The sequence below is a fragment of the Taeniopygia guttata genome, chromosome 1, assembly GCF_048771995.1.
Source record: "Taeniopygia guttata chromosome 1, bTaeGut7.mat, whole genome shotgun sequence".
Lineage (NCBI taxonomy): Eukaryota > Metazoa > Chordata > Aves > Passeriformes > Estrildidae > Taeniopygia > Taeniopygia guttata.
The window spans coordinates 52,026,168-52,042,147 of NC_133024.1; the positions used below are offsets into that span (position 1 = coordinate 52,026,168).

The window sequence follows — 15,980 nt, forward strand, 5'->3', positions numbered from 1 at the left end:
ATGATTAAGTTGTCACTGGGCCTGTACAAACCAGGAGAGAAGGTGGCCTTGGGATCTGATGAACAATATTAAGGTCCATCTCCTCATTTGGGCAGAGCTGGATCTGAATGATGACATTTACATCATGGCAGATGACAACATGAACTGTGGAATATTGACTTTGGAAATATTTTTCTCATATGTATATAGCAAGACCAAAAGGTTGTGTTGGATGAAACTCTACAAAGAAACAATTTGAAATGTTTTACTGAGAGTTGCATTCTGGTTTCTTTTCCTCTACTTTCAATTTCCTTTTTTTTTCCTTTTTTTTTTTCCTCTCCTGGGTATGACACCTGCATTTTCTTCTCTTTACCAAAACAGAAATGTTTTTGGAACTGTGATGTTAAACCCTTAATCTGTACAAATACAAAGAATGATAAAAGAATAGCAACTATGTATGGATTGTCTCTGGAGCAAGAATGTATGTCTGATTAAGCAAGAGAGGAGCTTAAGTGGAATTATCTGGTTAATTCTCTGTCGATGTTTGAGACTTGTGAAAGATTTAAAAACAGAGAGGAGCTTTTAAGGCAGCATTGCATGTTGGCACTGTCGCATTGGCTTCACAGACTCTGAATTGTACATCTCTTCAAAAGGCAACATGAAAGTCCTCCAGGAGAGTTAGGAAAAAAGGGCTTAGTAAACTTGATAGCAAGTTATCAAAAGTGCAGTTCTGGAAATTTTGCGTTAAACACGTTGTACAAACACAGTATATTAATCATGATCATCTATTCATACCTAATATAGACAATAATAGAAGATTAGTCAGAATGAGTAAGTGTTCTTAAAAGCTATATGAAAAGTTTTGATATGTTTGTGGTTACACCTAATTTAGTCTTAGCGATGCTAAATTTGTGTCAAAGTTATGAAAATCTAAGCATCAAGCTATACTAACTATTAGTGAAGTATTGAAGGATAGTTTTTTTGGTTTTTTTTACCACATATTTAAACAGTATACTCTTTATCTCAACAAATATCACAAACTGAGAAAGGAATTATTTGGTCAGTACTGTGACAGAAATTTTTCTTGAAAAATCCAGGCCAGGATGGGAGTATGTAGCTCATTAGATAGATTTAATTTCTATATTGTATTCAGTATCAAGCTATTGCCTAAGCACTGTATCAAAAGTTATTTTGCTACTTTAGGCACAAGTTTTAATGAGATGTGAAATAAGGTTTAAAGCAGTTTATGGTTACTGAAGATCCTGTGGCAATTTTCAGAAGAGAAAAAAATGCTGTCTGGTATTGGCCAAAGTTACTTTGTGGGTATTTACACGTGTTCATGGTTAAAATATGTAGTATCATTTGAACATTGTGTTATTCCTTGACATTCCTAAGCTGAATTTCTAGTTCTATTGCAGTGAAATGTTCCCTAATTGTATTTAACTGTAGAGGTAGTTTTGTTTCAATGGCTGTTTAAGGGATTGCTGGTTATGAAAATACTTGGGACATGCTAAGGTGAAAGATATGACTATAAAGTAAGGAATAAAGCCCTAGAGGAGAGTTATAGCATTATCATGTACATGTACTGCTAGCAGTTTTGGATGATAAGTGTTGTATAACAATATTTTTATTCTAAATGCTTCAATTGAAGAGAAAGAACAGTCTTTTTGGGAATGTTTTCAAATGACCTCTACATCAAAAATACAGATTTGTTCGACTGTATTTTGATGAAAGTTCATTCTAAGTAAAACTTTGCTTCAGCTCATAGGAATGTGATGTTAAACTTGATAGTAAAGTCCTTGCCTCATGCTGAGAGCAATTTTGGTTAATGACTTTAATGATCAGTGAATTGTGTGGGTTATTACTGTACACTGTGAAGTTATGTGAATAAAAAATACAGCCATTGTTTCTCAATATAATGTTGCTATTTTAATTATATTTGAAGAGTGACCAAGGCTCAGGTCTTCAGAACCTGAAATGGCGGGGGGGGGGGGGGGGAAATGTGGTAAAATTCTTGCTAACTTTTTACACAAAAGTATGAGAAACCTTACTGCCATATTTACTTGTAGTCATTAGCTTGTACAGAGACACAAGAACTACAATTACATGAGATAATGAAATAAACACACACAGTGAGAGTACATTCATCTAGCTAACCTGAAAACAGAAATATCTCACACTGGCTGAAACTGAAATGAAGACAGAAGCCAAATATTAGCATTTTCAACCATATGCTGTCACTGTAGCTATGAGATAAAGTCAAGAAGATAGAAATATGAAGACTTTCATAATGAGATGTAGATCCAAGTTTAGTTTGCATCACTGAAACCTGTCTTCTTTATTTAGGTTTTTTATTTTGAGGGTTGTATTCATTATTCTAAGATATTTTTTCCATTTCCCTGTTGTTAATTGATCAGTATTATTGATGGTCAGTTGATGGTCAGAGGAGTTTGATGTTAACCTGTCAATTGCAACTCCTTTTAGTTCACCTTTATCTCATTTGCCGCTTGATTCCTATAAAAAGGATTATATTCCAAACATCTATCATCTGATACAAGTTATTTACCTTTTAGTATATCAGATAAGAATTTAGAAAACATTCCAGTTTCTTTAAGGTGTAAAAAAAAGTCAATGTAAAATTGAATTTACTTATACTACTTTAAAACATCTTTTGTTACCAAAATTCCTGCTTTCTAATGGTTTTAAATGTGCATATCGGGAAGTGTACTATTAACACAAGCATCATTATCATCACTTGAGTTAAAACTGTACAACTCTCTGATGTATTTTAATGTGAATGATTTTTTCAGGTACTGCTAAAAAAACCCCTGTGCTTTTGTTCTCCAGTAGTTGGGTGCAGACTTACTTTTCTTTACTATAAGTGTGGTTTTCATCAGCGTGAAAAAACAATCCACCTTATTAGTGAAGAATTCTTCTTTCACTGTGGTTTAGTAAAGGTTGTCAGGGATTTAAATTTGGACTGGAATTGTTAACGTATCTAAGAGTTGCATGCAGCAGAGCTGTGCAATAGAACTGTACGAAGTAAAAATGTGCCTCCTAGTGTAAGGAAGGGGAAAAATTCATTTTCATGAAAATGCTTGATAAATCACATTTTGATAGCTGCAAGCTGTGGATGTGATTCATTTTTCTTCAAAGAGATAAAGAGGAATAGCATATATTTAGTGGAGTGTTAGAACTGCTCTAGGGAGAAAGTCTACTGCACACTGTGGATGAATCTATGCAATAATTCCAGCGGTTAAAAACCAGACAGAAATATAATATTTATGTCTTCTGATACATGTTTACAAAGCTAAGTAAATGTTTTCCCAATTTCTACATCTTATTAATAAGTAGTATCAATACATATCAACAAATTAATAGCTTCATAAAAACATGAAGCTGTAGCAAAGACTGTAATACACCCACCAGTTTCAAGATCATGTTTTTATTTAGCAAAATTAAATAGAACATTCTACTATGTCCTATGTTACTTCAAAAGCAATTCCATATTCTTGGAAGTAATGTTATAATGCTGTATTTCAGTAATAATGTTTGTGGATTGCTTTTTTATTTCCAGTACAATAAAAACTGTGTGGTTAAATTTGGCTGATAAATACCAGTTTAATAAACCTAATACTGTGGCAGTCTAGTCAAGTAATGTCAGGGGTGTTAAATGGTACTCTAATTCCAGTAATAAGTAGGAATATCTCTGCGGCAGTGGTTTAATTATGATTAAAGTTCAGAGTAATGGCAAGACTGCCTTGTATTAGACTTGGTCATATGATAGTGTCCCAGGTGGAGAAGCTAAGCCTCTCCTGCAAAGAGCTTTGGTTTTACAGTGTCACTATCATTACACCCAGTGGGTGATGATGGTTTAACCTTGAGGGCATACCCTCTGCTTAATCCTGTCTTTCATTTTACTGCCTCCAAAGTTTCTTCTTTGGCAATATTGGAGTAGTCCATAGCTAAACAGCCTAAGGTGTAGAAAAAAATGCTACAGTAATAATGCCTAGATCTAGATAATTTACTGTCCATAGTCATTCTTGTGTTTTCATAATATGAGACTAGAACTAAAATAGGAACATTTGCCTTTGAGTCATAGCCTCCATTTCATTAAACACGAGTTCATACCTCACTTGGAATCTAACACTGTCACATTTAGCTGCAGGCAAGCAGGAGTAAGAAAAACTGGAGTCAGGTTGGTGAATTAGCCTACAGAAAAGCTATAAAATAGTCTGAAGTCTGAATTCAATCTTAGCCCATGCACTTATGACTTTAAAAAGATAAATAAAATCTGAGAGGCATAAGAAGATTGCTATCTCTTTACATCTCTTTGATGCCTCATTGCAGTGAGGATTTAATTGTCTTGGTTTAGAAAAGCCACTGTGCTACATGTGTTCCTATTCTACTCTCCTTTCGTCCACACACCAAAGCTAACTGGAGTGTAAATCAGGAGGCCATAACCATTGAATGAGCAGGGGAGCTTGTCTCATTGCTTCTCTAAGAGGAACAGATAACTTTCCAAAACTTTCTAGCTGCTGCTGCCTGAGAAGAGCACTTGCAAGTCCTCAGCAGTGAGATGAAAAGGCTACATGGGGCAGGGGGACTATGACAAGGGTTGGAGGATTAAAGGAATGGGAAGCTTGCATGTGAGATGAAAGATGATGCCTTTGGCTGCCATCTCTGATGATACCAAGGACAGTTTAAAACCTCAGATGCTTTTGCCAGGTTAAAACAAGGGACTTAAGGAATTAAGAGCAATTTTTCTCCTGTAAGTATTTTCTACTCACAAGGCCTTTCTTCATATCATGACAAACCCAGATCTACTGAAGACATTCACAGACTTTTTAAAGTTTCAAAGTAATATTATTATCCAGTCAAACCTCTACCATAGCATAATGCTTAGTGTTTCACTCAACTTTCCTTAAATCAAACTGAGGTTTTAAAATATTCCAGTGATAAAATAGTCCAGTGATTTATTTTCAGTGGTGTTTGATTACATGTTTTATATGGGTTTACATGGCAAGGTTATGGGTAGGGGGGCTGCAGAGGGTGCCTCTTTGAGAAGACACTAGAAGCTTCCCCCCATGTTTGACAGAGCCAGTTCTCAGTGGCTCTGAAACAGATTCATTGCTGCCCAAAGCTGCACAGCAGCTGGGGGGAAGGAGAAAGAAAAACGTTAGAAAAACAAACCTGCAGATACTAAGGGCCATGATGAAGGAGGAAGAGAGCACAAAATAGATTCCTCTCAGCTTGTGGAGAAGGTGGTGCCCCCAGCAGCCCATGGAGGACCCCACCCTGGTAGGTGGGGGCCAGGTAGGTATGCTTCCCTGAAGGAAGTTGCAGTCCATGAAGGGCACATGCAGGAGCAGGAACTGTGGACCCTAGGGAACGCACTCTGGAGCAATCTTGTCTTGAAGGCTCACACATTGTGGAAGGGACCCACGTATTGCTGGAAAAGGACCACATGTTGGCCAGGGTATGATGAGGACAAAGCAGCAGATACAAAGTTTTAGCGACTGGCTGCAACTCATATTCATATCCCTTAACACCACTTAGTGACAGGAGCAAGGTGGGGAGGAGTCAGAAGAGGAGGGCTTGGAAAAATGAATTTGAGCCTGGGAAGAGGGAAGGGTTGGGAAGTGGGAAAGGTGCTTTTAGTTTTGTTTTTCTTGTTTCTTGCAATTCTACTTGAGTTTTTATTGATGATAAATTAAATTTGTCTTGCCCTGGCTGTCAGTTCTGCCAGTGACGGTACCTAGCCGGCAGCAGTGTGTGGCAGCAGTGCCGATCGTGATCCAGGGAGGCCACCACCAGCAGCAGGAAAATCTGAGGAGACAAGTCTGTTGTTTAGCAGGGCAGCCTATGTTATTTCACCCCCACCCCTCCACCCCGTGCCGGGGGAGCAGGGGCCCAGGAGCCTGAGGAAAGCCCAGAGAGTGCAGAGCTGAGAGCAGAGCAGAGATCGAGCAGACCCAGGGCCCTGGGGTTTTATCAGGTGTCCCATGGGAGGAGTCTTGCGGTGGCTCCCTGCCACGGCCTCGGGCAGATGGGATGAGCCGGCTGGCACTGCCCATGTGAGGCCGGGTGGCCACCACGAGAGAGGCACCCCAGGGGACGGCGTCTGCCACCCTGGTGGTGCTGAGTGCTGCTCGTGGGCGCGCAGCTTTGGTAGCTCTGCACGCTGAGAGGAGGTGAAGGGTTGAGAGAAGGACAATTGTCTGCCAGCCCAAAGAGTCTATTTTCCCTGGGTGGGGCAAGTACAAGGTGCTCTCTGAGTGGGTGCAGGAACAAATGCCAAAGAAATCAAAGATTGCAACAGCTTAAGTAGGGGGTGGACAGACGGGTGCAAACCTGACTCACCAATGAGGGTAAACCAAAAAGGGATGACACCAATTACAACAACCTGTGATAACGTAACAGGGGTAAGCACAAGGTCAGGGGACAAATAGAAAAGCCAAACTGTGATGATTGATACAGAAATTTCTGGAAGAACCTGGGGGTGGTTACAGGATTGACAACCAAAAGGGTATAAACAAACTCAGATTGATGGAACCAAATGAGAAAACAGGGAGAGGTGAGAAGATTGACAGATAACTGGGGAACCAAGTGGCAGGAACTTTTGGGGTAAAAAACTTGGATCAAACCAACTGTGAGGGGGAAAAACGGGGGAACATAAAGGCTAAGTAACATTGATAAAACCACACCGCAATAAGAGTCTTAAAATCAGATTACAGCCTCCTCAGAACTGGAAGGGTCCACACTAGCCAGTGATCTCCCTGTCCTTATCTCAACCCTTGAGCTTTTTCGTTTCATCTTCTTCCCATCTTGTTGAGAAGGGGGGGGGGGGGGAGGGGGGGGGTGGTAGAGCAGCTTGGTGAGCACCTGGCAGCAGCCAAGGTTAACCCACCAGAGTATTAAAGCTGGTGTTGTATTCTCAGTCTGAAAGCATGTATTTTCAGTTTCTACCCCTTGTCTGTTTTACTGTACCACTGTTCATCAACATGAAGTCTGTGACTTCCAGAAGTGCAAGTATATTTGGGGACCCAATGGAATTTTTTGACTAGTACAGGATCCTGCACAATACAAATGAGAAATCCTAAGCAATAACCTAAAAAAGCATGTGTCTTCTGCTGGTATCTACAGCATATGTTACAAAATGATTTCTTGATTTAATGATCTTGATTTAGTGACAGAGGAAATAGTACTACATTGCTTACTGATGTCAACTGAATCCGGTTTTTATTTGATAAAAGGAGTTTTTGGTGTCCATAGTTCAGATGGTGTGCTCAAGTCTTCTTGAATCTGCATTACAGAGGTTAATTTGTAGTAGTATTTTGAACGTTGCAACATTTTTTTCTTAAGCATTTTTTTCCTTTCTATATATTAATACTGGTCGGTCCAATGCCTATCCAGTAAAAAAAAAAACAAAAAAAACCCCAGAAAAAAAAACCAAAAAACAACCAAACAAAAAAAACCCCACAAGTCTTCTAAACTGCAGAGTTTTAAAATCAGTTTTTCTCTTTAACAGTCATTGTTTTGACCTGAGTGTTTTTTGGGGCTTTTTTTCTGCCGTATAAACATGATGTGTATTTGTAAAAAGTACTGGTAACAGTAACTTTTTCAGCAATAAAACAGAGACTGACTACTATTTAAAGACTTTCCACAGGAAATTAAAGTCAAAATCACAATTGAACACATGTATCTTTAATCATCATGAAATGTATTTGAAAAATTATTTTAGCATTCTACATGCTCTATCACCTAGCTGTATTTATCACAATTCACCTTTTAAAAGTGTGATAGTGTGATTATGGCAGAAATATTTGTTTGATATTTTTGAGGTTGGTGTTTCCAAATTCAGTGAAAGTTATTGCTGACAACTGTGACTCCTTGTTACCTTGAAATGACAACTAATTTCCCAGTGTTACATATTTTTTATGAATGGAGTCTTAGCAGTGCATCTTCTATTCCCAATGGCAAGCTGACAAAAAGAAAGGTGATATTTGTTAGAATAAAGTGTTGAAGTTAGCATGGCATTTTTAATTTCAGCCTTTAAGTGGTTACAAATTTTAAGTAGAATTAGAATTGTTGATGGCTGCAGTGAGAGGAATAACTTAATGCATGAAAAATAACCTCATTGCACCCACACAGACTTGGGCTTAAGAACTAGAAAACAACTTTACAGTGGGAGAACTGGGAGTCCTCATGGATAGCAAATTAGCCATGAGCCAGAAAGACACCCTTGAAGAAAATAAATCAGTCTCCTAACTACAATAGAAAAGGTGCTGCCAGCAAGCTGTTGGGAAAGATCCTTTCTCTCTACTCAGCACTGGTGTGACACTATTGAAGTGCCAAGTCCAGTGCTGGTTTTTCCAGTCTGGAAGGAAAATAGAAATATGGACTGAGTACAGAAAAGGACCACAAAGATTATTAAGGTATTAGAGCATCTGTCACATGGAGAGATGCTGAGAGAACTGTGACTGTTCATCCTGGAGAAGGGAGAGGCTTAGGAAGGATCTAATTAATGTGTGCAAATACCTGATGTGGTGCAGGAAGGAGAGCAGAGAGAGAGCCAGACTTTTCTCAGTAGTGTACCAAATCAAAGAAAGGACACTGGGCACAAACTGAAATACAGACAAATTTTATTTAAACATAAAGAAGAAAAATTCACCACATTTTCTTGCTATCGGAACAATACAAATCTGCACCAAGTTTCGCAGAGAGATTGTGGCATCTTCATGGATATTTTGGAAATCAAACAGGCCATTTCTATAGCTGAGTCATGGTAACTCCCTGAGTTGAGCAGGAAGGTGTGAATAAAGCCTCTCCAGACTTCCCTTTCAAGTTTAACCATTCTATGATTCTGAAATCCTATTAATTAATTAAATTTGTCTTCCATAGACTGTGCAATACAGATGTGAAGAAAAAAAAAGGAAAGAAAAATCTTTATTCTCTGAGGTAAATCAAGTATAAACTTGTAAATTTTTGGTAGGATATCTGGTGTAGTACTATACACAGTACAGAAATCAAACACAAATAAGTACTATCAAGGTTACTGGTTTCTTCTCCAGTTTAGGTCCTGAGGTGAATATCTGAAATGGGTCAAGTAAATCTTGTAAAGTAATGCCTTTATCCCACTGTCGGTTATGAATGAAGGCTGTGAAAAATAATCAAGTAATAGTTCTAGAAATTAATGATAAACCCAGCTTCATATTGTATACTCTGAATTTGGATGCTTACATGCAGAAATCTAAGACTTTATCCTAAGTGTCTAAGCTCCCTTTTTAATTTACTGAGCACAGAAACTTTCATTTGAAGGAGGAAACTAAACCTGGCTTGCTAAATTTCACTCTAGAGTCCATTCACCATATTTCTGTTGAGTGTAATAGGAGCTCAAACACCAAATTCACGCAAAGACATTTTGGATGAAATTTAACTCCACAATTTATATGCATAGGACTCAGATAATTTGTTACACATCACCATTTGGTTGAATACTTACTTCTTGTTAATTCCATTCCCTTCTTTCCTGTTTGACATCCACATCCAAACAGGTTGGGAGCCCCAGGATATTTCTAACCTGGCACTGTTGATGGTTAGACAGGAGAAGCGAGGTTTAGGTTTAGATTCATTCAAAAAGCTGTGAGTGCAGGTGCCCTCTATGTAACCTTGTGATGTATCTGTGACTCATTCACATGTGAGTTGGAGGTAGATGTGAATTAGTCTGAAATCCAGGTGTACTCAGCGGAGACCTCAATTACCATAATTGAGACTAGAGACCCAGACAGTTGGGTCTGAGGAATGATGTGTAGTAGATGTGTCTACTTTAATGTGAGAGGTATCGTTTTCCAAACTATATTGACTGGATTGAAATTGTGAATAGAGGAAGCTCAGACACCTAAATTTAATTGATTGCCACAAATCCAGCTTTTTATATGAGATGAATCTCAGCAGTTCTTGTTGCTAAGGGAATATTCATATCTTTTGGGAGATTTATCAGTTTTTCTGCATATCTGCATATAACATTTTTCAAAGCATAAAAGCATTTTTAGTTTTCATGCCTCATTTTTACAGTACTAATTAAATAAAAATATCAATTCCATACCTTCCTTTTCTTCTTAGTTTTTTTTTTTGTTGGTTGTTTGTGGTTTTGGGGTGGTTGTTTTTTTGGGGTTTTTTTGTTTGTTTGTTTGTTTGAATATTACTGAAATTAAAACATCCTACCTTATAAAAGCACAATTCTAAGGAAGGATTTCTAAAAACAATTTCTGTTCTCTAATCAGTTTTCCTTCCTTCAAACAATCACCAGATATCGACTGGGAAGTATTATAAGTCTCGTGCTATTTTGAAAATTAGCATATCTTGAAGTGCAAAGGATGTATTTTGGCTGTCTCTTTAGGCATATCTGTATGGTACGTGCATGGAATCCACAAGTTCCTTCCTTAAAGCAAATATCTTAGTAAGCTTCACTTTCTGGGAAGGAAATCTAATCTTTTGGAAGAAAAAGTGTGATATATTAAGAAATAACCTTATGCAAAAGTGTCTTCAGGTTTGACCTAGACTGGTCGAGAAACTAGGTGTTCATTTTATTATGCTTGTCTTATGGATTTATCTTTTTCTTTTTCTCAGATTTTATGTTTTGGTTTTTTTTATTTTTTTTCCCTGAGGAGAAATCCATGCATAAGAATGGAGGTTCTCTGAATAAAATTTGAAAATTATATTATATAGGTAATGAATGTTCTGTTTTCTTTCAAATGTTTGCCTTTTCAAGGAATGTTTTATGGTATCATACATACACTTGCTCTGTCTTCAACAGAAGGAGAAGGGGATGGAAAGATGAATTAAGGAGATAAGGAAAAAAATAAGGAATTATATTTACAGTCTAAAACTCATTAAATAAATCTTCCGGAAATAGGAATAAGAGTTGAATAATTTCTTAGTGCAATGCTTTATCCTCTTTCCTACTAATCCAGGTAAGTACATGTTATGATAAGTAGGGAGAGGGAAAATAAAAGTAGAATAATTTCCTTTTTTCACTGTGGATCACATGTTAAATGTCTTTATTCTGTGGTTGCAAGGTGAAGGCCTGTGTGCTACAGAGAATCCATCTAGACATGGTAGCAATATAAGCAACTAAACTTAGGATATATTTACTCATGGCGAGGAAAGGAAAATAAAAAACCTTTTCCAAAACATTTAAAAACTTTGGAGTTTCTTCCCATATTGAAACAAACGAGTAGATAAAGACATAAATCATTCTGTAACTGTTCAGGTGAGCTTGAAAATTTTGCAGCTTTGGCTGCAAAAAAGCTTTTCAATATGAATCCTATGCTACATCAGCAGAAAACCCACCCCCAAAAAACAAACAAGCAAAAAACCATGAACAAAACAAACAAACAACAAAAATAAACCAAAAAAAAAACCCACAAAAAAAGTTTATTAGGTAACATCTGGGCACCTTTGTGAGAAAGTAGAAAAACATTTTCTTGTGTATGCCTATATATATTTTTCATACTTGTATCAGTATGTATCATAGCTACACAATGAAGTATTACACCGCACAGCAGGAACAGATCTGGATATGAAGATCTAGAACTGGTGCTGAGAACACAGAGTTTGCTGTGTATACTTCCATGGCAGTTGCTCTGGACTTTTGTGGTTCATGGGCTGAATGTGCATTTGTTACTGAATTTGTTTCTTTCCATTCCAAAGGAATCCCATCCTTGTGATCCAAAAGGTCTTCAAAAATATATCAAGTGGAAGTGATTAAAAGATTCATGTCAGAAGTACACTTCTGCAAGTTAATGGTATCTTACTATTTAGTAAGATATATTTCTGTCTACACGAAAAAACTCACCTATTATTTTAAACAAATGTGCATTATTGAACTGTCATCTAAGTACTTCATGCTCAAATATTCCCAGCATATTTATGGTGATTTTTCAGTTCTTCACTCTGAAAACCACCCAAAAATGTCATTTTCAATACAAAACTTGAAATGAAATTCTATGTATCTACCATTTAGGGGAAGGATTTTTTTGCTTACTTGGTGATATGCTCCACTACTCTTTTAGATAAGATTTGTGTTGTCTTCAAGATCTAAAAAAAGTGTTTAAGTTCATGGAGAAAGATTGAATAACCTAATTCTTTTACTTTATCTTTAATGTACTGAACTATTCTATTCCATATCTGCATTTGTTAAATAGTGTCATGGAGATAACTATTGAAGACATACTCATATCAAGCAAAATCATCAGTTATAAATGATTCATTCATCTAAAATAGCTGGGAAAAAGCAAAAACCTTCTCAACTTTATAATAATTGCATATTTTATAATCCAAGAGTTGAATGGTGTGCTGTTTATTATTTTACACATCCTTCATTTTTTCTGATGTAAAATACATATATGACTGACAAAAGAGAGTGATGGAGTAATTGACCAGTTTTGATGATTAAATTTTACTGAATATTAAACAATCATTTTTTGTTAAAGAGCAGTGGTCAATTACTGAATTTAAGGGAAAGCTATTTTTTAGTAAAAGCATGTTAAATTATTGGTGTTTAAAATGGACTTAAAATATATAAGCACATATTGCAATATTTCTGAAGACTTACACTGTAAAACAGCAAAGGTGTACAAAATTAATTTTATTTCCAGTAGAGAAGCCAATACAATTGGAGTGTTTTGGGGTTTTCTTCTTTTTAAAATGTATTGGTTTTGCAAAAATGTAACAAAAGAGGTTGGTTTTAATTGGTGGTGTTATTCCAAGGCCCTTGAAACCCTGGCATTTACAGTTGTTGTGAGTGTGAATGTGATCTGGCAAGCACAGCAAGTCATTAACTAATGGATTGTAGCTACACTCTTTCAATAAAAATGCGTAGGTGGTTAGTAATACCATAGTGTTACCAGCAATTTTAAAATCATTTGTAGGTTAGTTTGTGAAATTGAAAGTGTAATCAAAAATTTCCCTGCACTGTTGCCTTTTTTAGCTGATTTAAGTGCAGTTTCCTTGGATCATTCAGAAGCGAAACTAAATGACTTAAAAATAATCAGCCATACCACAATGGATTAGTTGTTTGAATTATAGTTTAACAGTTAATATATTTATTTTCATGAGAAATTAAAGGAATTGTATAAGATAGTTGCTTTGTGCCATTACTCCAGGTCTTAATATTTATTTATTAATTTTTCATATACTACACATACTCGTCCTTCATTATTACTTCATTATGAATGGAAACCATATATTTCCAGATGCAAATAGGCACTTAGTAATATTCATCCCTCTTGCATGAGCAGCTACACTGTTTGGAGACATATTAATTATACATTTTGCAGAATACTGAAAATATCTAGCATATGTTATAGATGAATATAGGTCACTGTGACAGCTGTAATAGATAAATATATGCATATCTATGCATACAGACATGCATAGATATAACACTTTCCACTAGGGTACAGAGACATTCAGACAATCTTGAAGTTAATTATACTGACCTTTGTCTTCTCAGCTTCCCTTCAGCATTTAAAGAGACGGCATGACTGATTTTAAAGATGAACATCATTAAAAATGAGCTGATGCATCAGTGGTTATGTTCTGTTAATACCCTCTACAGTCTTACCAGACTCTCATAGCCACATTCTCAAGAAATTCTAGCTATGCTCACATGTTCTATTTCTGCATATCTGGACTGCTGTGTTAGGATGACTGCCCAGTTCATCTTTGAGAAGCCTAACTAAAATAGTCTCTTTAGGGACATGAAGATGGGAAAGTGTCTACAGGGAAATTCCTCATATGAGGAGTGGCTGCGGTCACTTGGTGTGTTCAGCCTGGAGAAGAGGAGGGGACTGAGGGGAGACATCATTGCAGTTACAACTTCATGAGCAGAAGCAGAAGGGCAGGTACTAATCTTGTCACTCTCTGGTTTGACAGGACTCAAACAAATGGCATAAAGCTGGAACAGACACCTCAGGGAAGTGGTCACAGCACCAAACCTGTCTGAGTTCAAGAATCATTTGGACAATGCTCTTAGGGACATTTTGTGACTCTTGGAGTTGTCAGGTGCAGGGACAGGAGTTGGACTTGCATGGTCCTTATGGGCTCCTTCCAACTCAGAATATTCTATTATATGGTTCTATGATTCTATGATTTTTTAACCCAAATTATACACTATGCACACTTCAATCCCTAGCCTATGAGTTATGCCTTCCAATAAAACAAACTACTTTACTGTTAAAAAAAAAAAAATATTTTCTATCTTAAAAGTCAGACAGCATTTTTGAGCTACTCTGTGTAAATGCCAGAAGATGTCATGCCAAAAGAGGAGAATGAGTCTGGTTAAGCAAAAAATAGTGAAGAATATTGGAATCCAAACAATAAGTTGCTTTACATGCTTTATTCTCTTTTGGACTAAAGGGTGACTCACAAGAACATGCATGAATAAATTTTTAAAAATCCTTATAAGAGCACAATAAAATTTATAGAACCACTTAAGAATAAAAAATTTAATGCTCTGGAAGACATTTCAGTACAAAAGAGACTTACGATCCACAGTCTTTAATTTTTGGAGGAGCATTTTCTGTGACCTTTTGTGTGTATTTCTCCCTTGCTTGTTTGCTTGACAAAAAGTATATTCTGTCTAATCTAGTTCAACTGTTGTATTTATTTTTTTGTTTATTAACTTTGAAAGAATAAATCCTGGTAGCACTGTATGTTGACGTCTCTCTATATCTCATGTCCTTAGTTTAGAATTCCATATATTTAGGTTGGTGACAAGATAAAATGCCTTTCTCAGTGGGTCACGTCCAGAAGTGACTGCTGATATTGCTTATTCTGTTTCACAAGTATAGGGAGAGAAAAGGAGAGAAATTAGACAAGTGTTATTAGGACAGCAGAGAAAGGAATGGCTTGGAAGGTGTCAGGTAAACTGCCAAACTGGATAGATTATGCACGACAGCATTGGCATTGTGAATTAAAAAGTTGAGTGCTGTGAAACTGACATTGTTATAGGTAATGCTTCCATGTACATTGAAACATTTTAGAACAGCTCTGTGCTACTCAAAAGTTAGAAAGCGCTTTTATTTATGGCTCAAAAATGTCCATGAATCATTCTGTCAACTGAAAAACTTGAACGAAAGAATGCCTGTCCTCAGAAGACTGTGAAGTTCCAGAACAATCTGGAAAACAACCCAAACTGAGAGAGCGAGTGCTTAACCAAGGGAAAAGATGAGTGCCATATTGCTTAATTCAGCCTCCTTCCTTTTTGGTCTTGTAAAATGTTTGCCTATTACAAGATGCCAGCCTACTCAGTGTTGTATTGTTGTATTCTGCAACAAGATATATAGCATCTCACTAATCTGGCAGTACACTGGCAGCAATCTTCTAATTTTCTATCTGGTTGCCCATTAAAATCTGTATAAGTAGGCTGAGGCTATGAAATTGGACTGACATGTCTAGACTAGCCAGTGATGTTAAACTGTTGTGGTGCCAGATGTAATACTTGAGAGCACTTAACACTGATCTCTGAAAGGTATTGAGGAGGTATTTATATCTTGCACATTTCTGCTAGCAACAGGGTTTTGGTAGTTTTTATTTTCTTTTTATATCATATGCAGTATTACTTCCTCAAATGTGTAGAAGTCCTATGCATTCTGATCAGTGCATCTGAAATAAAAATATGCGATATGCAAATGTATCTCCTTAACACATCAGGCATGGAATAGTGTATTTAGTCTAAGAAAAAAGATGACAAAATATTGTTTGTTGTCTTTGCTTTTTTTTTAAAGAAAATTTAGCAAATCTTGCACCTTAGCCAGATTAAATAATTAGATAATTTCACAGAATCACAAAATCAATCAGGTTACAAAAGACAGTTGAGGTTACCGAGTCCAACCTATGACTGAGCACCACCTCTTTAACTGAATTATGGTACTGAGTGCCATGTGCAGTCCCTTCTTAAACACCTCGAGGGATGGTGACTACACCACCTTACA

The 15,980-nt window shown here is 36.7% G+C and overlaps 1 protein-coding gene across 7 annotated transcripts in view; it reads left to right on the plus strand.

Moving 5' to 3' along the window:
• The window catches only part of PCDH9 (protocadherin 9), a 670,991-nt gene that overhangs the window by 435,416 nt on the left and 219,595 nt on the right, over nucleotides 1–15,980 (plus strand). For 3 of the 7 annotated variants that reach the window (XM_030286790.4, XM_072937257.1, XM_032751405.3), the window contains one exon: nucleotides 1–15,980. This exon is cut by the window's right edge and continues 83,756 nt beyond it. The exons of the other annotated variants lie outside the window; for them this stretch is intronic. In XM_030286790.4, coding sequence (XP_030142650.1) covers nucleotides 1–8 — 8 coding nt within the window. In that variant the 3' untranslated portion in view covers nucleotides 9–15,980. 7 annotated transcript variants of the gene reach the window in all.